This window comes from Sorex araneus, chromosome 3 (assembly GCF_027595985.1).
Source record: "Sorex araneus isolate mSorAra2 chromosome 3, mSorAra2.pri, whole genome shotgun sequence".
In the NCBI taxonomy this organism is placed as follows: Eukaryota; Metazoa; Chordata; class Mammalia; order Eulipotyphla; family Soricidae; genus Sorex; species Sorex araneus.
In genome coordinates this window covers 167,708,077-167,731,514 of record NC_073304.1, presented here as the reverse complement: position 1 = coordinate 167,731,514, position 23,438 = coordinate 167,708,077, and the positions used below count along the sequence as shown (strand labels likewise).

Below are 23,438 nucleotides of genomic sequence, written 5' to 3'. Positions count from 1 at the left end.
GGGCCCAGTGTTCTAGTTATATTTTCACTTTTTGGAATATCTGTTTGAAAGTTGACTTCAGCTCTTTCTAAAATGTGTTCATGACTATAAACTACCATCTTAGTATTGTTTTTAGTGCATCTTATAAGTTTTTATGTCTCTATTTTCATTTGTGTTCAAGAATTTTCTAAATTCCCTTTGATTTTCTTTTTTGGACACATTCGGTGTATTGTTTAATCTCCACATGCACATGAGTTTTCATTCTGCTATTGATTTTTAGTTTCATCCCATTGTGCATACATAATTTATTTTTGCTTTTTTTGAGTCACACCCAGCGATGCTCAGGGGTTACTCCTGGCTTTGCACTCAGGAATTACTCCTGGCAGTGCTTGGGGGACCATATGGGATGCCGGGGATCGAACCCGGGTCGGCCACATGCAAGGCAAATGCTGTGCTATTGCTCCAGCCCTGTGCATATACAGTTTTTTTAAAGAAGCACTATAAATACCAGTAAAGAATTTTACCTTTTGAAATGGCTTAATCAAGTCATATATTAGCAATAATCATGTGTACAATCATTCAAAGCTATCACTTCAGTTTCAAAACATAATGGAATTTTTAGTAATAAACATAATTACATTAAGGACTAAATCAGAATTGAACATCTTAAATCAGAATTTGACAGAAAAAATGTTTTTGATTTTTTTTCTTTATACAAAAATTATATATCATTAGGCTTCTTTTATGCAATCAGTTCTATCTATCAAGGAACTATGGTTTGGGGATTTAACAACCGCAAATGGCCAACAGCTCTTTTTTGTTTTTTTTTTTTGTTTGTTTGTTTTTGAGTTTATGGTTTTCGGTTCACACCCTGAAGTGCTCTGGAATTCTAGCTCTGGGCTCAGCCCTTTCAACTATCATCACCCACCCATTTTTTTGCTTTTTTGAGCTACCTGAAATAACCCCACTGGTAGAGAAAATAAGAACGATGCTTGGCAGGAGCAGAGGGAGAACGGGAGAAGCAAAAATTACTGTTTAGTAGGGTAGAGAGTTTGTGTTTGGGGTGAAAACGTCCTGGACCTAAAACATGAAACTTACATAGCATTGTGAAGGTACTGATTGCCACTGAATTAGACTCTTTAGATGGTTTAAACAGCGAATTTCAGGTTATGTATATTTCAGTATGTAGCACTGTCCCATTGTTCATCGATTTGCTCGAGTGGGCACCAGTAACCTCTCCATTGCGAGACTTATTGTTACTGTTTTTGGCATATCAAATACGCCACGGGTACCTTGCCAGGCTCTGCCGTGCAGGCGGGATGTATGATTAAAACAAATTTTCATATCATTCCCCCTAACTTAGATTGTACAAAACTATTCCTGTAGTGTAAGCGAAGTCATATAGTGGCTGGTGCTGTATTTTTGTCATTTTTTCCCCTCTGACATGCCTGAAATTATATTTGCTAATCTGATTTCCAGTCATGTAGTTCAATGGATGAGCATTATAAGTGCCATAGGAATTAGTCACATCCTGCACATCAATAATCCCTACATTGAGATCCACAAAACTATCTCCCTCAGAAAAAATTCTGGATATAACCGTGAAGTCACCAAACCACTCTGCAGTGGGAAAGCTCTCTCTAGTAATTTTAGTTTTAAGGACCACTGTGGTCTCCACAATAACAGCTTGTTCAATAGCCCTTTCAACACTGATGATACTGTGTATAAAAGTGTCCATGGGAAAGGTTGTGAAGTGCTGGCCAAAAGTGATGGCAACAGCTATGTCTGAGTCTCCAGTTACCTGGTCAATTTCCCTGGGGATGTAGGTTTCATCTTTCACTGAGAATAGCGTTTTGGTAATGGGAGAATGTCTGTGCTTTTTTCAACTGCATCCAAATATGTCCTCCCACATCCAGAAGCACGTGTTTTTTCTATATTCCCAACTCCATAGGGCTGATAGAAAACACATTAATACACCTTTTAATGAAAGGAATATTATGGGATGGCTTTAACCTGTGAGCAACGTTGATTTGTGAAATTCTAACCAACCTGATTTCTAACTTACATCATCACTACTGGAAGATGGAAGATGGAAGACAGAGGATTTCATCAGCTTAAAAACCTTCACAAGCATTTGAACTTTTTCTCATCACATTGGAATAGGAAGAAAAACATTACTTCTTGTGAGCAAATTGGTTTTGTAATGTTTTATGAAAAACCCAAATCCAAATGTCTTGTCAAATTAATTATAAAAGAAAATTATAATCCTTGCTATAAGATAATCTCAAACATCAGCTGTAACTTCAAAGTAAAACATAAAACACATACTTTTTACAATTTTTTTAGAAGTAGTGAAGCCACAGACACCACGTGGGCTCAACCCATGAGGTTGATCAGTTTTCTTTCCAAGTAGTAATTCACATTTTGTGCTTCACTTAATACTGCTTGCAAAATGCTGTGATCCACCTGCTTTCCACAATACAACCCCCGGGGAAAGGGGTCTTCATTCCAACTGGCAATTCTTTTCTCTGTTTTTCTTCCCTGGAAAGAAAACTTCTAGTAAGAAGTTTTTTTCTTACCACAGCTTACCGAAACAACTTTGAGTATTTACCTCCCTCCTTTCCTTCTCCCTCCCCCTTTCATTTTTCTTTTTTTCTTTTCTTTCTTTTTCACTTTTTTTTCTGGTTTTGTTGCCCCACCCAACGATGCTCCTGGTTCTGCTGCTCTCAAGAACCTCTTCTAGCAGTGTACTCAGGGGACCCTAGGGGATGCCGGGGATCAAACCCAGGTCTGCGGCATGCAAGGCAAGCGTCCTACGTGCTGTACTATCTCTCCGGTCCCTCCCTTCTCTATTTCTAACTTTCCAAAGCTCTTCAGAAAATCCAAATGTAAATTTTAACATATTATGTTAAAAGGATGAATTGAAAGTTCCTGCTGAGTTGTTTTCCCTGGAATGGGGATCATTCCAGGAAAATTTTTCTCAGGTACATCCACAATCTCTTCCTTATGTCACACCTGGGGGGTTTCACCTTGGCTCCAAGGCGACTCAAATCCAGAGGCAATGGTGATAGGAGCTGCGGGACTCTGCTCGGCTGGGGACTGCACTGATGCCATTGGCCTTGATGAACCATAAATCTCCTCAGATCACTGATCCGTAATGACAGCCAGAATGCTGTTATAAAATGGGCGTCACGCGGTTGGTTTTGTGTATGCCAGAATTATGTCCTCTGGTTAATCATACACCTATTAAGTATTTCATTACTGTACTCAGAGTGGAACATAATATCTTCAGTGTGGTCTGATTAGGGCAGACAAAGGGAAGGCCAGTCTCTCTATCCTGTGCTCTGTGATGGAAGTAACCTAAATGATTCTTAGACTCAGAAACTAGACTTGTAGCAAGCTCTTATCCAGAAAATATTAGACCATCTTTGTCTTTTGCCACCTGAAAACTATATACTCTTTATCCTTTAGCTACATCATTGGGATTCAGGATAGAAGTTTAATTATTGGAGTGTGAGTTTAGGATCTTAGATCTGGTTTATAAGAGACTCAAAAACAAAAATACCAGCAGGCACTTTATTCTAAGAAACCATCTAGTTTTATCAGAAATTACTAATTTTTAGGTAAGTGGGAAACCACAGGGTGTTAATAAGAAGCCTCAAATTGCTCAAGAGTATTAAGGACTTTCTTGAGTGTAAAAAGTTGGCTTTACATCATGGATGATGCTTGCCATGCAAAGAAAGCATCTGTAGTTTCTACAACTGTGAACTTTATGTCTGAGTTCCTGATTAATCATATCTAAGCTCTCCACAGGGTTTGGCAAAGTTCTTTGCCTATGGCGAGCTCCTCAATAAACATTTGTGAAATACATTTTTTTTTAAAAAAATAGGGGCAATGGGTAATTGTATACTCCAATGAGGGTTGCAGTGAAAGTCGCTTGCTTTCTGAAATTAACTTTAATTTCAGTGTAGTAGAGACATCATTTTCATGAATGAGATGAATTTGCACTGACCACTGAAAATGATGAAATAAAATATGAAAAAAAACACTAAATTACTAGGGCATGGAACTTGAACAGAGACAGTTTGGCTGAAGAGTAGAAACTACCAGAGATTTCTTAACTCCAAGGCTCATCTCCGTTATTGGCTTTAAAGGAATAAATGTCCAATTTCAATGATAATAACTTGTATCTTTTTATTGTAGGCTGCTAAAATTAAGGGTTTCCTGACTTTTATGTCTGAATGAAAATTGATGGAAATCAATAGGAAAATAATTTCCAACAATAAAATAACTCTTGTAAAAGCCTAAGTAATTGCTACTCTTTGTTCCAGGAAATGAGAGGTTGAAATGGTTAACATAGAACTCTCTCAAACTAAGACTGCCTTTCAAATGGATGTACAACCACCCTGTAGATTTACTTTCACATAAGACCTTGATGGAGGTAAAGTTTGTCATCATTTAACCACCTTACTTTAGATCTTAAATAATGAAAAATACAATAGTCTAATATTTACTCAGATATTAAGGTAAGAATCATTGTGTTAGAGGGCTGAACCACAACTTAGCTCTCTCCAAACTATTCTCTTTTGATGTGTTTAGAATATTCTAGAAAGACTGGAACAGAGAGATAGTTACAGGGATTAAGACATATACCTTTCCTGTGGCCAACCCCAGTTTGATTCCCCAGCACCCCATGGTTCTTCAAACATCACTAAAAATATCATTTGAGAGACCCCACAATATGTGAGGGACACTTAAAAAATTATCTAAGTAGTAGATAACATCTAATACTGTGAGGGCGGGGAAAGAGAATCCTAGTGGGAAAATGTATTTACTGTGTTGCAGATGAAAGGGAAGCAGTATTAGTCCTAGTCCATTATTTCACACAAAGGAAAGATGTCATTGGAACTAAGAAAGGACTCCTACACTAGACGTGTGTGTCAGTGGTAGAGCACTTTCTGAGCATGTGAGACATCAGGTTCAGCCCCAAATTTAATCTAAAACATTTTTGAAACGGAGCTCTAGAGCTAAGCAATAGAACAGAATCACATGTGAAGCCAACCCTTTCTGTTTTTCCACTTCATCACCTGTGAAGTGACTCAAAAACTCTTCCGTGCATTACAAACATATCAAACTGGACAGTTGTGATAGATAATAACAGAGCACCAAGTAAAATGAGGACCAATTGTTGTCAGAAAAGTAACGCCCTGTGAAAGGCATAATGTGACCTAACAGTTATTATTCCTACTTACAGAGAACCTTCTAGGTGTTAGGTATTGTACTAAGCTCTGAGAGAAAAAAAAATATAGTGGCCCTCAATGACATCGTGTTGTACAAAGATGGCCTTATATCCATGTGGCCGCCTCTCTCCCTCACTCATTGCCTTCCAGCTTTGTTGGTCCCTAGGACAATGATTTTAGCTGCCAGCCCATGGCAGTCTGCAAGGGTAAAAAGATTGAAAACCACTATAGCTGCCGAGATGTGACCCAGGTGGCCACACGTTTGTGCGGCCACTCTGCTGCTGATTGACCATGATCTGGAGGCCAGCTAGACTACTTTTGGTACCAGCAGCTGCTTGCAGTAATGTATCAAGACTGTGAACTAAGCCATAGCCCCATGCTAGCAGAGGAGGGGAAAGGTTTTCCTTTCTCGGTTTATTTTTTTTTCCTTTTCGGGGAAAAACAGCGTGGCGTCTGCCATTTTATAAGGACCATTAAGGAGGCATGAACTTGGTGGCGCGGAAGGAAAAAAAAAAAGGTATGAATTTGTAACAGCGGGACACACGGGCGATCTCATGCTGGCGCACTCTCCACCGAGATGCGACCCAGGTGGCCACACATTTGTGCGGCCACTCTGCTGCTGATTGACCACAATCCAGAGACCAGCTAGACTACTTTTGGTACCAGCAGCTGCTTGCAGCAATGTCTCTAGACTGTGAACTAAGCCATAGCCCCATGCTGCCCCAGGAAGAGAAATGGTGCAATTTTTAACATAAATCTCCCTCAACTTAGTTACTAAAATACTAAAATCCAGAACTCCCAAACTGCGCAGTAGTGGCCGCGCAACTTGATATCTCTTTATTCTCAGCAATGGAAAACTAATTATCAAATGCTTTCTTGTCAGCAGGGCTGTTTTGGGGAGGGAAACTCCAACAACAATAGTGAGTTTTGTGTTGAAATCTGGAATGTAATCAAGGTAAAGAGAAAGTGAAGTCAAATTTATCAGCTACGCAGGGGGGGTGGGGGGTAGGAGGTATATTGGGGGTTTTGGTAGTGGAATATGTGCACTGGTGAAGGGACGGGTGTTCAAGCATTGTATAACTGAGACATAAGCCTGAAAGCTTTGTAATTTTCCACATGTTGATTCAATAAAATAAATAAATTTTTTAAAAAATCAAAATAGAGGCAAAAAAAAAAAAAAGAGAAAGAAAACCACTATATAATGTTCCAGGATTCTGTTGTTGCTTCAGGTCCTATTTTCTGTCCTGGGAATGATGTTTCCCTCCCCTACCAAAGTTTCATGGTTCACTTCATTTCATTCAGGTTACTTCTCATTCTCACATTGTGTCCACCACGGACTTTAACTGACCGGACTACTCAAATAGCAGTCACAGTAGCACTTTCCAGTGCTTACTTCATATGACTTTTTAACAAATCCGGTCCAAACACCTGGACCTCTCTAGGCTATAAAAGGTGTCAATCACCATTGGATGGCAGACAAATACTGTTGCCTCAGTGATCTTGACATTTAGCAAAGGATATAAAAACATTTGGGAAATTAATAGAATAATATTATAATTGGGGAAGAACAGAATACAAGGGAAGAGTTATAAAGTAGTAAACATCAGATCCTGGACTTGTGAAAGGCCAGAATGGAGAGGGAGAAAGGTCAAGGTCTGATTTTCAAGAAAACTTGTTAGAGCAAAGCAGCATAGAAGCCAGCCAAGAGGCTGCAAAGCTAAGCTAGACTTTGGGAAACATTACAACGATTTCCTTTTTATCCTTAAAGAAGGATACTGTCCAAGGTTTTAAGCAAGGAAAAGGACAAAGTCTGCTGCATTTCAGAAATGTTAGGCTGGGTGCAGAAGAATACGCCGGAGGAAATCAAGAGTGACCAGGTCTAGAGAATAAGGCAAAACTCTGAGGAGTGATCACTTTCAAATGGCTGGTTCTGAGAGCTGGTTGGTAGGTATAAATCATGGGCTTTGGTTTCATGTGTGGGCTTCCTTTGATGTAAAGGTTGACACTGAACCTTACACCGCTCACCACACTCTTTTCTGCACAACATCCACTAATAGGATTAATGTCCCATAATTAGCAGGATTAGTCATCCATAAACTGTATTCTAAAAAGTACCAATCTGTGAAACATTGCTGAATCTGGCAGTACGACAAACTAGAAAAAACTACAGACATCTGCCAAGTGCTTCATTGGTTATAGTCCTGTTAGCAAAGAGTTCATGAAAAATAAAAACCACACTGAGTATATAACCAGTTCAGCTGACTCCGAGCCTAAACCAGACCAGGTCATTGTTCACTGACTTGATCAGGAGCTTAATTCGGAAGAGCTGGTAAGGGGAGTTTGGTTTGCACCTGTCTGAAGCTTTGTTAGATTCCACCCTTCCTCTTTGGATGTCTGTCTTTGAAGACTTTGTTGTTCCTTTCTCAGATGGGACACAGTGCTCTTCCCAGTGGTCACGTGGGTCAGAGCCTCTCAGAGCAGCTGGTGGTCTCACACAGTATAAAAGCTTCTCAGTCTGAGTGTTCAAATAGGGGCACAGCTCAGTGTTTGAGATTATGGTTGGGCCACATTCAGGAAGACCTGGGAGGTACCACTGACAAAATGGCCCGTGGAAGTCACCTTGTCATAGCCTTGGTTCCTGGCCCTCCAGAGAGTCAACACACCCTCGCTGGGGTGGATGAGCAAGACAGACAGGGAGGCCAGGCCCTCCCAGAACAGGGTGAAGCTGACCAGCTAGGTGCCATTGTGAAAATTGGTCACATCTGGGAGCAGAGATTCTTTGCCCATTCCCCCCCACCCCCAATCTCTGGTGACCCAGGGGTCATGCCCATAAGCCACCTCCTGCCATTGCCAGATAATCTCATCAGCCACCATCCAAATCACACAGCTTTTTCTCCCAGAAGGGAGCAACATGACGCCCGCCATAGCCATGCCACCAGACTCTGCGCCAGGTTGTCTCACTTGGGGCACCCCAGAGGGGGGGCGGGTGAGAGCCTTCCCCGCCCCAAGGGACCCAGCCCCGGCAGCCAAAAACCTCCAGAACCCAACCTCTGCCAAACTCAGGGCTGTTCCCCACAACACGCTTAGGCCCAGCCTCACAAGTGCAGCGTTTGTGGCCACATGAACACATCATACAACACTCCCTACCCATTCTGTGTATGTACCATACCACATTTGATGGGGTTCAAATAGTAGGCAACAAATCATAGAGAGAAAAAATATATACATCATCATCATTATCCCGTTGATCGTTGATTTTCTTGAGTGGTCTCAGTACCATCTCCATTCATCCTAGCCCTGAGATTTTAGAAGCCTCTTTTCACTCGTCCTTCCCATTGGTGCCGCATGGAGGCTCTTTCAGGGTCAGGGAATGAGACCCATCATTGTTACTGGTTTTGGCATATGAATACGCCACGGGGAGCTTGCCAAGCTCTCCCATGTGGGCAGGAAGCTCCTGGTAGATTGCCAGGTTCTCCAAAGGGGAGAAAGGCTATAAGAAGTCGAGCGGCCGCTTTGCAGCCACGCTTCTGGGAGTTTGGTCTTACAGTCTCTGGCTGTTGGCTGTTGGTGGGATCACACGGCGCCAGGGGCAGTTTCTGGGTGTGACCACCTAGCTACTGGAAAATGAGGGATCTGTGCAGAAGAAGCCAGTCCGATCCAAGCAGGCTTGAAGATCTCAGCCCCGGGTCCCACAAAACCTAAAGTCAACCTGCGCGTATATACATAGTTTCAGATATATATACAAAAGTTCACATCACTCAACCTTTAACAACATGTTAGTGATATTCCAAATAATGTCTTTTTTTTTTTTTTTTTTTTTTTGCTTTTTGGGTCACACCCAGCGATGCTCAGGGGTTACTCCTGGCTTTGCACTCAGGAACTACTCCTGGCGGTGCTTGGGGGACCATATGGGATGCCGGGGATCGAACCCGGGTCGGCCGCGTGCAAGGCAAACGCCCTACCCGCTGTGCTATCGCTCCGGCCCCTCCAAATAATGTCTTAATGATTCCTGCCAAAGTAGAACAATCTTCACACTGTCTCCTCTATGGATAGTTTTTTTGTAGCATTGTCAGCGGTTTTCCATAACAGACAATACAAAATATATCATCTCGGTTGTGCTTTGGGACAGGGTTTGGGATGGAAACATCCCAAATTTGGTGGTGGGAAGGTGTAATGGTGGTGGGATTTGTGTCTGAATATTAATTGTAATCAAATATTGTGAACCACCTTATAAAACTTGAAAATTAAAAAAAAATCAGTCACCTTCCCCGAGGCACCGGCCTTCAGGGCTGGGGAGGATATCCGGGCCCTCAGGAAATCCCTGCCATACTCCTTCCTGCGCCCCAAGTGGTCCCTGGCCTGGAGCAGGACATCTAGCCAGTCCCCCTGCAGTCCGTGTCTCAGGGGTGGAGGATGGTGGAGTTCACGTGGGCGAAGGGCCGGGATCAAATTCAGTTCCTCCATGAACCTCCTGACTCTCCGCTCTGTTAGTGAAAAGGCTGGGTCCAGTGATTTCTCTGTGGCTAAGGACTTCCCAAAGATGCTCCATTGTTTCAGGGTGATGGGGCTTCTCCAGCTAAAGAATTGAAGTATTGGTGGAAAGGGCACATCGTATCAACATATGCAGAATCTGTTTTGTATAAATTGCTGCATCTAGTTCCTGTGTATTTTATTTGACATAATCCCAAATCTAAAAAAAAAAAAATGGATTCGAACTGGTTTTCCATCATAGGGCTTGGTTCCATGAAGTGTAACTCCCTCTGCTGCCTACACATTATTCCTTTTGAAATTTTGCTACTTACTTAGCAATTACCTAAATGAAATAAGTATACTTTAGTTCACGGTTGGACAGTAAGTACATACCATTACCATGTCCTCCCGTCACTTTTCTTTATAAAAATCATAAGCCAGGGCCAGAGAGATTCGTACAGCGGGTAGGGCACTTGCCTTGCATGCAACTGACCTGGGTTCAATCCCTAGCAGCACATATGCTCCCCCAGCCCCTCAAGAATGATCCCTGTGTACACAGCCAGGAATAAGCCCTGAGCACCATTGGGTGTGGTCCAACCTCCCCCCTCCCTCGAAAAACATAGAGGTTATAAGCAATAGGGAATACAGCCAATGAAAAGAGAACCATTACCCTAAGTTTTCCTCTCTTTATGGTACTTTTGTTGCTGCTGTTGTTGTGGGTGTCACACCCAGTGGTGCTTAGGGGGCAAAACCCCTCAAGGCAGTTCAGTGCTGAGGTGGGGGGAACATGACAAGAATTCAACCCAGGGCCTCTCAGTGAAGGCATGTACTCGACCCCTTCAGCTATCCCTGGCCCTGTGGTATTTTTAATATTTTTTATATTTTATTTAAACAGTGGGCTGGAGCAATAGCACAGCGGGTAGGGCTTTGCCTTGCATTCAGCCGACCTGGGTTAGATTCCTCCATCCCTCTCGGAGAGCCCTGCCCAAACGGCAGAGCCTGGCAAGCTACCCGTGGTGTATTCGATATGCCAAAAACAGTAATAAGTCTCACAATGGAAACGTTACTAGTGCCCACTTGAGCAAATCGATGAGCAACAGGATGACAATGACAGTGATTTTAAACAGCATGGCTTACAAAGTTGCTCATCATCCAGTTGTTACAGGCTTTCCATGTTCTAACACCAGTTCTACCTCCTCAGTGACCTTCCCTCCACCGTGGTCCCATTATCCCAACTGCCCTCCAAGCCTGCCCCCTTAGGAGGCAAATAATTTGTTTTATGTTTCTCATTACAGCTAAATGGTTGAAGGAATTACCAAACATTCTTCAGTAACTTCATGGAAATTGTTCTATTTCACCACAGGACTGCTAAGTCCTTGTCTAAGGATTTACTAAGCCCCATGTTGCTCGTTGAGCCCTAGTTCTATGTTACTGTCTTTATTTGTTGAATTTAGTTGACTTCTAAGTTACTTTCCCGTATAGTTTGGTGTCCTCCTACTGGAACTTTATTATGGTGGAATTTGGAGATGTGGCATGGTTCAGAGACTTCAGGCTCTGTAGAACTTGGTCTGTGAGTTGATATGGCAGCAACTGTGGGAGTTGGGCATGATTGGTGGGGCTTCCAGAACCCGGGGAGTTGAGAGGGAGGGAGGTAATGGCCTGCCTCCACTTCGGAAATACCCCATAGTTCTCTAACACCCGGGTACCCAGAATTATTGCAGTGTAGTGTCTCTGCAGAGATTCTTGGTGAAGCTGTGGAATTGGTCCTTGGTGTGGCTGCCGGAGCTTTAGCAAGGTGGGGACCCAACTTACCCACCCTCCAGAGAGGGCCCCAGAATTTTCAGTAAGGAGACTGGTGTGTACATGAATCTTAACTGCTTGGCTTACATCTCCTTAGAGATTTCTTATGGCCATTCATTTTCCTTCTATATCTAATTTTTTCCTAATCAAATTTAAAATAAATTTTAATTGCTTTCTTATAATGAACACTATATATGAAAAAATCTTCAATATCACAGAATTTTCATAATCACTGTTTTTATTCTTTAATAGCTCATCAAGAGAATGTAAAATAAGTGTATAACCAATGATACTAGATAATACCTGTTTTCATTTTATATCCCACTTAAATATTTTCCAATTTTTTAGTATAATTACTTCTCAAGGTGAATTCCTGGGGATAGAAGTACAAGATCATATATTATTGAAGAAAGCAATCAAAAACACAAACATCTTCTAAATTGTCAACATATTCTGAAGATAAGTTTACATATTGAATCACACTCTTTAGCAAGTGTACTCAGACAAACATTTAGTCATATGGAATATGTGTTCAGCTATTTACAATGAATGTTAATATATTTACCTGGAAAAAGGGTAACAAGGAAGAATGTTACCAACCAATTCAATGTCTTTTCAGATCCCATGAATCTGCCATGAATACCGGAGGAGATATATTTAGCCAGAGGTCTAAGCTGAAGCAAATAACTTTCAGAATAGGAAACTACCTCTGACTTGTTTGGTCATCGGCTTGGATTTTGGTTTTGTTTCATGGTAAACAATACTATTATAGGAAACCCAAATATACTATCCTTCTTTCATTACTATTGACCAAATATATTTCTAGGAAAAGGATCTCTAATAGTGCCAAAGCAATCAATAGCATAACCTATACCTACATTATATTCTAATTATTAGGTAGTTGCCTGGATGATAATTTTATACAAAACTGACTGGTGTCAGAATATAGTCACAGCTCAGCAAGAGAAAGGGTTGTATTTGGTTAAGTTTCTATGACAAAATTCAGTCGTTGTTGTCTTTTGGTTAAAATTATAAAGCATTGTCATGAAAACTATTTGTAAATTTGATGGGTGAAAATAAAAGTTGTTATAAGTTGCATTTATTTTAGCCCTAATGTGTGCTAAGCTTATGTTCTTTCAAATATTAATTTTTTTAAAATGTCTATTCTTCAGAATGATTCTATCTCCTTAGTCCATTTTTTAAAAATTTCTATTTCAACGTGATCCCCCCTACTTTCCCTGTTTATATCTGATCTTTAATAATATCTTAAGATTTAGTCTTCAGCATTTTCAGAAAAGAGATTATTTCATGCCTTGGCATTATTACAAGTACTTAGTTCATGAGACTTAACAGTGAAATTATTGAAAAGTTTTTTTCTGGTATCCCTTTTGTTTTGTTTGAGGACCACAGACCACAACCAGGAGCCAATCCCAGCTCATGTTGGTAATTTCTCCCCCTGGGTCTCTGGGACCATTCAGTGCCAGGACTTCCTATTTGTGGAGCACACACTCTGCCTTGGGGCTCTCTCCCGGCCCTGTCCTGCCATTGCTTTTCCTCTTACACTGCTTCCTTTACCTTTCTAATTGTCCTATTCCATTTCCATATCTTCTATATTTAGAATTGGGGGTGGAGGGGTTTAGGACACATCTTTTTTTTAAGGGAGGACTATTTTATTTTATTATTTTTTAAAATTATTTTTTATTGAATCACTGTGAAATACAGTTACAAAGTTTTCATATTTGATCCACCACCAAACCCCCGCATGCCCCCTGTCCCACTCCCCCTCTGCCAGTGTGGCAGACATTTTTCACCTTACTCTTTCCTTACTTTGATTACCTTCAATTTTCAACAGGAATCTCACTATTATTATTTGGAGGTTTTCCTCCAACAGTCAGACATGCTGGATGGCATCAATAGATTGGATGTTTTCATCTTTCAGAAAAGGTCACGAGGCCACTAATGTGGCCGCACGGTCTGGAGATGTCCAAGTCCTGCATCCCAGAGCCGTGTTAGTAGCTGCTCAGTGTCGCCAGGGCTCCATCTGGAGAAGGCGTACCAGCTGTACCTCCTCCGTCTGGCTCCCCGGTGTTGCTGGCCTGGTCTGGGGTAGGACGCATCTTGCAGCGCTCGGGGGACCATGCAGTGCTAGAGGTGGAATGGGTCCAGAGCCTACACTCAGCCCTTCCAGATCTCCCCACCCTTCATTATTTGTTCTACCTTGATTTAGGCCAGTAGGTACAAAGGTCTGTTTTACCAGTCATGATGGTGATTAGACATACTTTCTTCCCAGATCTGGAGAGAGAGTCTAGGGGTTAAGGGACAGGCCTTGCCTTCAGCTGACCCAGTTCCTGAGCACCAAGTCCTGTTCTGAAGGTGCCTGAGTATCTTCCATGTGTGGCCCTGAGCTCCCCAAACACTATTGGGGTTCCCTGCATCCTCAGCCCCTCACATTAAACCACAGGTCAGGTTGACTGAGAATTTCCAAGAGGGACCCCAGTTGCCCAGACTATCTGAGCACTCTTGAGAGCCAGCCTACCCTGCAAAGATACTTTCTTCCCATTTTACCATCTCAGTAATGATACGCTAAATGTAATTATTACCAGTGAATTATGGAAGCCAGAAATCTCATTATTATGTTCCTTTCATACGGCCAGAAAGATCAATTTAGCAAAAAGGACAAAAGATAAATTTATTTATTACAACCAGTCAGGAATTTGTAAGATATTTAAGCCACACTCCAAAGACAACAAAAAGGCTAGCAGTGGCCTGGGACAGTTAAGAATGACTTGACAATGGGCTGGGAGATGGCTTGCAGGACAGAGAATATGCTTTGTGTGTGGCAACCCCAGATTCAGGCACCTCAGGGTTCCTTGAGTACTTTGTTAGGAATAACCCCAACAGGTACATCCAAAAGAAATTTTTTCTTAAAAGATGAAAGAATAGCTTCTTGAGGACAGAGTGGAAATTAACTTTTTATGGTTACCACTGCTACTTGAAATAATAAAAAGGTTTTGGAAGCAGCACGATGGCTGAGCCATGTTATAAACGTAGTTAAATTGAATTATCTATACTTAAAATTGGTAAAGTGGAAATGTTTTTATAGATAGGTAACCATAAATTTGAAGCATTACTAGAATAAAAATCCAGTAAGTCTTCTACTTAATATGATGGTGAATTGTATCTGAATAAAGCTTATTTGTCATTATTATGGTCATATTAAAAACCATTATCGGTTTATTATAGTTGAGGTAACCTGACTACTATAGTGTCACTGCATCCCGCCCTGCCCTTATGTCATTTGTAATCTGACTTTTCCTTCCTCCTTCCTCCCTGGCTTGTTAGCTGCAGTTCTGCAGTCACAATCCAAGGGTTTGTTATCATTTGATACGGTCCTTTCACTTGCTTTCCTTGTGTACCACATATGAGTGAGACCAGGCAGTGCCTGTCCTTCTCCCTGTGCCTTCTTTCACTGAATATGGTATCCTCTAGCTCCATGCATGCTAGAGTCAAGGACAGGGTTGCAACTTTTCCTACAGCGGCAGAGTTGAATAAGGCTACATTTTTAAGGAAAGGGTGACTTCACAGAGCAATGTCGTTTGATCTCTGAAGATCAGAGGAAGGACCACAGGTGGAGAAGAATGGAAAAAAGTCCTAGGCAGAGCTCTTTTTGACAGTGAGGGAGAAATTGCATTTAGAAGAAGAAAGAAATGCTTTTACCTTTGTAAAGTGTGGGCATAAGCAGGGGGCAATTAAATTTCCCACAAGAACAATTCTTGGAAGGGCTTGAAGAAACACTTCAGATATGAGCCTTCGTTAATAACTGAGCAATCATTCCCATGACTTTATCGTTGGATGTTTGTATCTGTTGACCTCCTAAACCAATTTTCCCCCACCTCAACTCTGTCAAGAGATGGCTCGTGGGTTGTTTTGGGGTTTGATTGGTTTGGGGGCTACATCTGGCAGTGCTCAGGGCTTACTCCTGGCTCTGCACTCAGGTTCAGGGAACCATATGGGATTGTAGGGATCAAACGTCGGTCTTTTGTGTGTAAAGCAAACACCCTACCCTCTGTATTATTGATCTGGCCCAAGATGGCTGTTGGTTTAGTTTGGATTTGTCATATCAGCCATTCTGTATCTTGATTTGAGAATTTAGTCAAATTCCACAAACAGTGATGATTGATAGGTATGAACTTCTGTCGTTTTCATTAGTTTGTTGACTATTTTTGCAGTTCTTAGTTATACTTTTTTTTCTCCCCATGTGGTTTAATGATTTTATCCAGTGATATTCTGAGATATTTTTTTCTCACTTGTCTTTTGCATCTCTTTTGGTTGCTATAGATTTTTTGCTTTGTAGTTATCACAAGGCTTACATATAACAACCTATATTTATACTAGTATTTGAGGGTGATGACCATTTAAGTTTGAATACATTTTAAAGTGATATTTTTTATTCTTCCAATTTAAAAAATTTCCCCTTTAATTAAATATCATGGCTTACAAAGTTATTCATGTCACATTTATTACAGACGTTCAGCATTCCAACAACAGTCCCACCACCAGTATAACCTTCCCTCCACTATTGTCCCCATTTTCCAAACCACCCCCAAGCCTGTCCTAAAAAAATTCTCCCAATTTTGTTTAATTGTACCCTGCCTCTTTATTTTCTGCATATTTTTTTCATATTTGCCACGTGCAGCAGTGCTCAGGAGTCTGGGCTTCTCCGGGTAGAACTTGGACCATTCACGTGGCCTGGTGGTACTCAAGCTGATGATAGTTTGGGGCCACCAGGACCACATCCAGTGAGTTCTGGAGAGTTTTGTTGCATCAGGAATAAAATTCGGGGCCATGTACATGCTAAACACCCACCTGTCTGTGTCTCTGGGCAGCACCTGGGACATCTGTGGCCTCAGGTGGGTATTTGTCAGTGTGCAGATCGTTACAACATGCCAGTCGATCAAAAGCTTACATCCGGTAGACTGGGAACACCTGAACAGGCGATTAGAGCCCACTCCAAAAGCCTCCATCCCTCTCAGAGAGCGCGGTAAGCTACCGAGATATCCTGCCCGCATGGCAGAGCCTGGCAAGCTACCCGTGGCAAGCTACCCGTGGCAAGCTACCTACTCAGTGTGCCAAAAACAGTAACAACGACAGTCCTCATTCCCCTGATCCTGAAAGAGCCCCCAATATGCCATCAGGCTACACTAGCACGAGGCAGGGATGAATGGAGGCGTTACTGGCACCCACTTGAGCAAATCGATGAACAATGGGATGATAGTGATACAGTACATGCTCGGCATATGCTCTACCACTTAACCCATCTCCACAGCCCTATTGTGTAGTTATAAATTAACATGGTTCCATATTTGTTACTACCTTTGTCTTTTAACTTGATACTAACTTTACAGGTGATCCCCTATGTCTTTATGTTTGCCATTCCCATTGATAATTTTTTCTTCTAAGGCTAACTTCATGATGATAAAGTCTTTTAGCTTTTATTTGTCTGGAAAACTCTTTCTCCTTCAATGTGCTGCTTTATACTGGAAGCTTTTGAAAGGTTTTTCTTATGGCATTTGACTCTTCTGTGCTATTCCTTTCTGAACAGCAAAGTTTCTGGCTGGAAAATCTGACAGTCTTGCAGTGCTGGTGTGGGAGGGGGAGACGGGGGTGGGGGGGTCCTAGTATCTAACTAGTTGCTCTGCCCTTGCTGCTTTTCAGATTCTGTCTTTCATTTTTGACACATTAATTATAATTTCCTTAGGTTTATCTTGTTTGGCATCCTATGGGTACCCTGCATCTAGGAAACTCTTTACTGCCTCAGAGTTGTGACAGTTTTTATTCTTATTTCTTCAAATACATTTTCTGCCCCTTCCACTTTTCTTCTAAAACCGCTATCATTCAGCTGTCATTTGGTTTGATGTTGTCCCCTAGGTCCTTAAACTAGCTTTGTTATTTTTATTCTTTTTATGTGCTTTGATTTGGGTGGTTTCCATCGGCCTGTCTTTTAATTTTTTATCCTTTTTTTTTTCTGCTTTATCTCATCAGCTCTAGTGAGATTCAGTATCATAGTCATCAGCTGTGTGGCTTCTGTTTGGTAATTCTCTATTCTCTTTGAAGTTCTCATTTGTTTATCCAACCTTCCCCATCCCCCGGCCCCATTAAGTGTCGTTATGAACTCCATTCTGAAGTCTTTATCGGGTAATTATTTACCTTGTTTCATTAAGATATTTTGATCTGGGATTTATTGTTCTTTCAGAAGAACATTTTCCTTATTGTGCTTGGTTCAGTTTCTGTATATTAGAGATTCTCTCTCTCTCTCTCTCTCTCTCTCTCTCTTGCTCACTCACTCTCACTCTTTCTCCCTCTCCCCCTTTCTCCATCTCTTTCTGTGTTTTTCTGCCCCTCTCTCATTAGTGGCCTTGTACAGAAGATAAACCAATCATTTATCTTCCTGGGTTTTTAAAAAAAATTTTTATTAGTGAATCACTGTGGGATATAGTTACAAACTTATAAACTTTCATGTTTGTATTTAGTTTACATCCCTCCACCAGTGCCCATTCTCTTCCACCAATGATCCCAATATCCCTCCCACTGCCCCATCCCAAACCCCACCATTCCATCCTGCCTCTGAGGCAGGGCATTCCCTTTTGTTCTCTCTCCTGTTGCAGGAGTTTGTTGTAGTTTGCAATAGAGGTATTGAGTGGCCATCATGTTCGGTCTATAGTCTACTTTCGGCATGCAGCTTTCAACCCAAGTGGGTCCTCCCAACATCCTCTACTAGGTGTTCCCTTCTCTGTCTCTGCTGCCTTATCCCCCAGCATGTGAGGCCAGTTTCCAAGCTGTGGGGCAGACCTCCTGGTTCTTATCTCTACTACTCTTGGGTGTTAGTGTCCCATTCTGCTACTTTTTTTCTTCTTTTTTGGGTCACACCCGGCGATGCACAGGGGTTAATTCCTGGCTCTGCACTCAGGAATTACTCCTGGTGGTGCTTGGGGGACCATATGGGATGCTGGGAATCGAACCTGGGTTGGCCGCGTGCAAGGCAAACGCCCTACCCACTGTTTTATCGCTCCAGTCCCCTATTCTGCTACTTTATAATCCACAAATGAGTGTGATCTTTCTATGTCTGTCTCTTTCTGACTCATTTCACTCAACATGATACTTTCCACGTTGATCCACTTATATGCAAATTTCATGACTTCATATTTTCTAACAGCTACATAGTATTCCATTATGTAGATGTACCAAAGTTTCTTTAACCAGTCATCTGTTTTTGGACACTCTGATTTTTTTCCCAGATTTTGGCTATTGTAAATAGTGCTGCAATGAACATACAAATGCAGATGTCATTTCTACTGTATCTTTTTGTGCCTCTCCGGGATATATTCCCAGGAGTGGTATTGCTGGGTCAAATGGAAACTCAATTTCTGATTTTTTGAGAATCGTCCATTTTGTTTTCCGAAAGGGCTGAACCAGTCGGCATTCCCACCAGCACCGGTTTGTTTTTAACCTAACTCAGTTTGCTGGAAACTTTGTGCTACTCCAAGCAACCTCTCTTACTTTTAGAACTCTCAGTTTTGCGGGTGTGCCTGTCAGTGAGACAAAAAGGGTTGGGGACAGGCAGCAGCTCCATTCTGATGACTGAAACCAGAGCCTCACATGCCGTTCTTAACTATGCAGACAGGCGCAGTTCTGTGGCACCATATGCATCACCCAATGTGGGTGCCAGGCCAGTTTATCTGAACGTGAGCCTTGGCGGGAGAGGTGCAAGGAGGGGCTCCCAATTAAGGGACAAGCTCCTTTCTAGGGTATATTAGCAAAGGGTAGCAAAGCCCTGGGGGCTCTCAGGGATGGTGTCCTCTAGCCTGCCAGCCCACAAGCACATTCACCCCAAAGGCTGTGCCCTGGGCAGTGGGACCATTCTCTCTGCGGTGCCTAAGATATGGTAGTCGGGCTGAAGCTTCATTGTTTGGGTTTCCTGGGGTCCAGGAAGACCCTCCCCACATCCCCCAACCCCAACAGCTAGAGGCCACAGACATCAGCTGGAGCTGGAGTGGAAAAACTTGGGGCACCAGAGGCAAGTTGCTCTCTGAGAGAAGCTGGTACTTTGAGGTGTGGCTGAAGAGACCATGAAGCTAGCACCCCCCACAGATCGAGAAGACTATTGACAATTGGAGCACGCTGGTCTGACCCAGTCCAAGGGCAAGGACAAAGATGGCACTTGGTGTTTGGAAGATAAAGATGATACCCGTAGGTGGGAAAATTGCCCCTGGTCCAGGCCTTAGCAGGGTGGGGGGAAGCATGGGAGTGGTGGAGATGATTGTAACAGGCTTCACCCCCCAACCGCCCAACCCCATTCCAGCCCCCAGTGAGTGCTTTAAGATAACTGAGACTTTCACTTACCATAGGGCACTTCTCAAATGGCGATTTCAACTATGAAAAAATATGCAGAAAATAAAGAAGCAGGGTACAAAGAAACAAAATTGGGAGGATTTTGTCAGCTGCTGTGAGAGACAAAAATGTGTTGTATCTGCCCTGCCTGGCTTGGCGGAAAGTAGGGCTCACGCTCACCAGTAGGGATTCCACAGGCCTGTGCCTCATAAGGAGCCATTTTTTCTTCCCCCTCCTCAGGGCACAGATCCAAGGGCTCAGATTTCCAGTGAAGGATTCCTGTGAGGACCTCAGCCTCGAAATTCCACAGAGAGTTTAGGCCCTGTGGAAACTTTATCAGGTGGTAGGGTGCCTGCTTCCTGCTCTCCCTCTGTTCAACGCCGGAAGTGCCTTCATCTTGTGGAGACGTGCTTAGAGTTGCCTGGGCCCTGGTGCGTGTGTTGCCATCGGGCACTGGTGTCCAGAGAGCATGTTTCAGGGGAGCTTTACCACAGGTGGCTTACTGAGGTGGAGAGGAGAGAGAAGGTCATTTTCTCCAGACAGCCCCCCCACCACCACCCCTGGGCTGGCTGGGAATATGAGGACTGATAAAGTCTGGAAAGTGAATCCTAGGCCTTACCTGGGGTCTTCAGGCTCTTTGTTTGTCTCACAGAAAGGAATTTCAGGCATAGATGAGCAGTGAAGTAAAACAGATTTTTTTCTTATTTTTTCCTTTTTTATTGAATCACAGTGTGGAAAGTTACAAAGCTTTCAGGCTTAAGTCTCAGTTACACAATGTTTGAACACTCATCCCTTCACCAGTGCACATATTCCACCACCAAGAACCACAGTAAACCCCCCACCCCCCACACCCTAGCCCCCCACCCCGCCTGTGTAGCTGATAAATTTCACTTTACTTTCTCTTTACCTTGATTAAAGCAACCAGTGTTGGCGAGGATGTGGGGAGAAAGGGACTCTTCTTCACTGCTGGTAGGAATGCCAACTTGTTCAGCCCTTTTGGAAAACAATATGGACGATTCTCAAAAAATTAGAAATTGAGCTCCCATTTGACCCAGCAATACCACTCCTGGGAATATACCCCGGAGAGGCAAAAAGGTATAGTAGAAATGACATCTGCATTTCTATGTTCATTGCAGCACTGTTTACAATAGCCACAATCTGGAAAAACAGATTTTACTTGGAGGTTTTTTAGGAAGGGGAGGAGGGAGAGAGGAAGTGAGAGAATACAAACTCAGGAGAGAATGCAGAATTCTCCAAAGGCAGAGAGAGCGCCCCTACTCCCCCACCGCCCCCAGCAATGGACATGAAAGTACACATCTAGAGAGGGGAGATATGGGTGACACATGTGCTTGGGTACCACGTGTGCTCGGCCATGTGGGAACAGGCAATACATGGGCTCGGGCAGCACATGCCCGCCCTTTGTTCATCCTTCTTTAAATGTCCTTCCTTTGTTCAGGGTGGCTTTTGTAGGGTTTCCCCAACCTGCCCCCATGTGGGGCTTCTAGTAGGTAAGTCTGTTGCTAGGATGGTTGACGAGGGGGTAGAGTTGGGATTGGTTGATAATCTTCTTTGAAATTTCTCTCCTGGCCTTTTGTTCCTGCTGGAGCTTCTCTTAGAGGGTGTCCAACCTTCTCTGGGTCTTTTACTGGCGCCAGGTGAGGGTTTTTTATCAGGTCTTGGTTCCTGTGTTTGCAGCGTTGGCCCTATTGGTTTTACTGCTTCCTAGGAATTTCATTGCCGTGAGCCCTTGCCTGTATACTTGCCTACATCACCACCAGGAGTGATCCCAGAGCACAGAGCCAGGAGTAAGCCTTGAGCATTATCGGGTACAACCCTGAAAGAAAACAAACCAAAAACTTGAGATGTGTGTTCATTTGGCTTGGTTTAAAATACAAAAAAAAAAAAAATTGCACCAACAGCGCTGAGTTGTCACATGCATCAGTATTTGTGTAAGCGCAGCCACCATCAAAATACAGACTGGTTCCATCTTTCCATAAATCAAACACAGTTACACTATCTCTCCTCACCTATCCCCTGGCCGCCACAGATTGATTCTTTTCCATCGCTCTAGCTTCAGAAATCTCTTATAAATGAACTAAGACAGTATGTACTTTTTGAGACTTGCTTCTGTCATAGTCTTCTATGCATCATTTGGCTTTATTGCTGAGCTGTCTTCCTTTGCATGAGTGTGCCATTCATTCTCTGGAGAATATTTGGGTGGTATCCAGTGTCGGGAATAAGAACTAGACTCCTACATCTTAAGAGCATTTTGTGGGGAGAAGTCAAAGTGTGTTCTTCTACACTCCACCATTTTCCTCTTCTTCCTCCTCCTCCACCTCCCCTCCCTGTTCTTTCCTCCCCCCTCCTCTTCTCCTCCTTCTTCCTCTTCCAGATTTTATTTGGAGGTTTTTGAGGAAGGAGAGAAGGGGAGAGAGTAATGTGCTCAAGTGAGAACACAGTCTTCCCCAAAGAGCACCCGTAAGCATCTCAAAAGGGGAGATGCAGGCAACACATGTGCCTGCATGTGGACCCAAGAAGCACCTGGGTTCTGGAATCATATGTGCCTCCCATTCTGTTATTTATCTCTTCATTATCATCGGTGACTTTAATTTTAATAAAGTCCCAGTTCTCATGTATTATTTGTTACTGTTTTTGTTATATGTGATCTCTGACTAATCACAGGCCACAATGATACCTTTATTTTGAAAAGTATTGTACTCTTAGATTTCATTTAGACCATATCAGTTATGAGATCTAGGTGAACATTAACTTTATCACCACATAAACAATTCTTCCAATACTGTGTTGGAAAAAATACATCACTTTCCTAAGGAATTCTTCACTATATTTGTCAAAAATCAAACAGCCATATTTGTATCTACATTTCTGGATGTCCCACCCTGTTCATATTTGTGTGGTCCTTTAATAACTCCATTCAGAATGTTAAGTACTATAGCCTTGTAGTAAGTCCTGAAATTTTATAGTGTAACTTCAACTAGATTCTGTTTTCTGGTTTTGGTTTTTTGTTTTGTTTTTTTGGAAGGGGAGGGAATGGGTGGGTAGAGATATGAGTCCATTGCCTGCTGTACTCAGAGTTTACTCCTGGATCTGTTATCAGGAATCTCTCCTGATGGGGCACACGGAACCCATCTGGGGTGTCGAGACCAAATCAAAGATGGCCACATGCAAAGCAAGCACCCTATCTGCTGTACTGTTTCTCCTGCCCCTTAAATATCCCATTTCTTTCTTTTTCTGCTTAGTTTTTTTTTTACTCTGTAACCACTTAGATATAAATCTAAAGTGATCTGTTCTCCCTCACAAGACTTGCCCTCAAGGGAAACTGTTTCATCAGAGCCTGGATGGCATGGATTTCTCTGAAGTCTAATTTAATTGAGGGAAGGAAAAGACTCAAGTTTGGCTCCTCTCATCATATTTAAAGAGTGAGTGTTTAAGGGGAACTATAAAGAAATAAGCACTTTCAAAAGTCACAGATTAGAGGACTAAACTTATTAAAACTAAATCACAGGTGGCACTAGAGAGTCTCTCTCTCTCTCTCTCTCT

The 23,438-nt window shown here is 42.5% G+C and overlaps 2 protein-coding genes across 5 annotated transcripts in view; one reads left to right on the top strand and one right to left on the bottom strand.

Annotated features, from left to right (window-relative positions):
- Nucleotides 1-23,438, top strand: part of LOC101539053 (NXPE family member 4) — a 388,567-nt gene that overhangs the window by 328,229 nt on the left and 36,900 nt on the right. The window lies entirely within an intron of this gene.
- On the bottom strand, nt 1,334-9,664 carry LOC101539315 (NXPE family member 2; the record flags this gene model as incomplete). The annotated part of the gene is given in 7 exon segments (XM_055132178.1): nt 1,334-1,861; nt 1,863-1,956; nt 7,636-7,704; nt 7,706-7,793; nt 7,796-7,972; nt 9,476-9,607; nt 9,610-9,664. Coding segments are annotated over 7 exon segments (1,143 nt in total), but the record flags the coding sequence as incomplete, so codon positions are not given.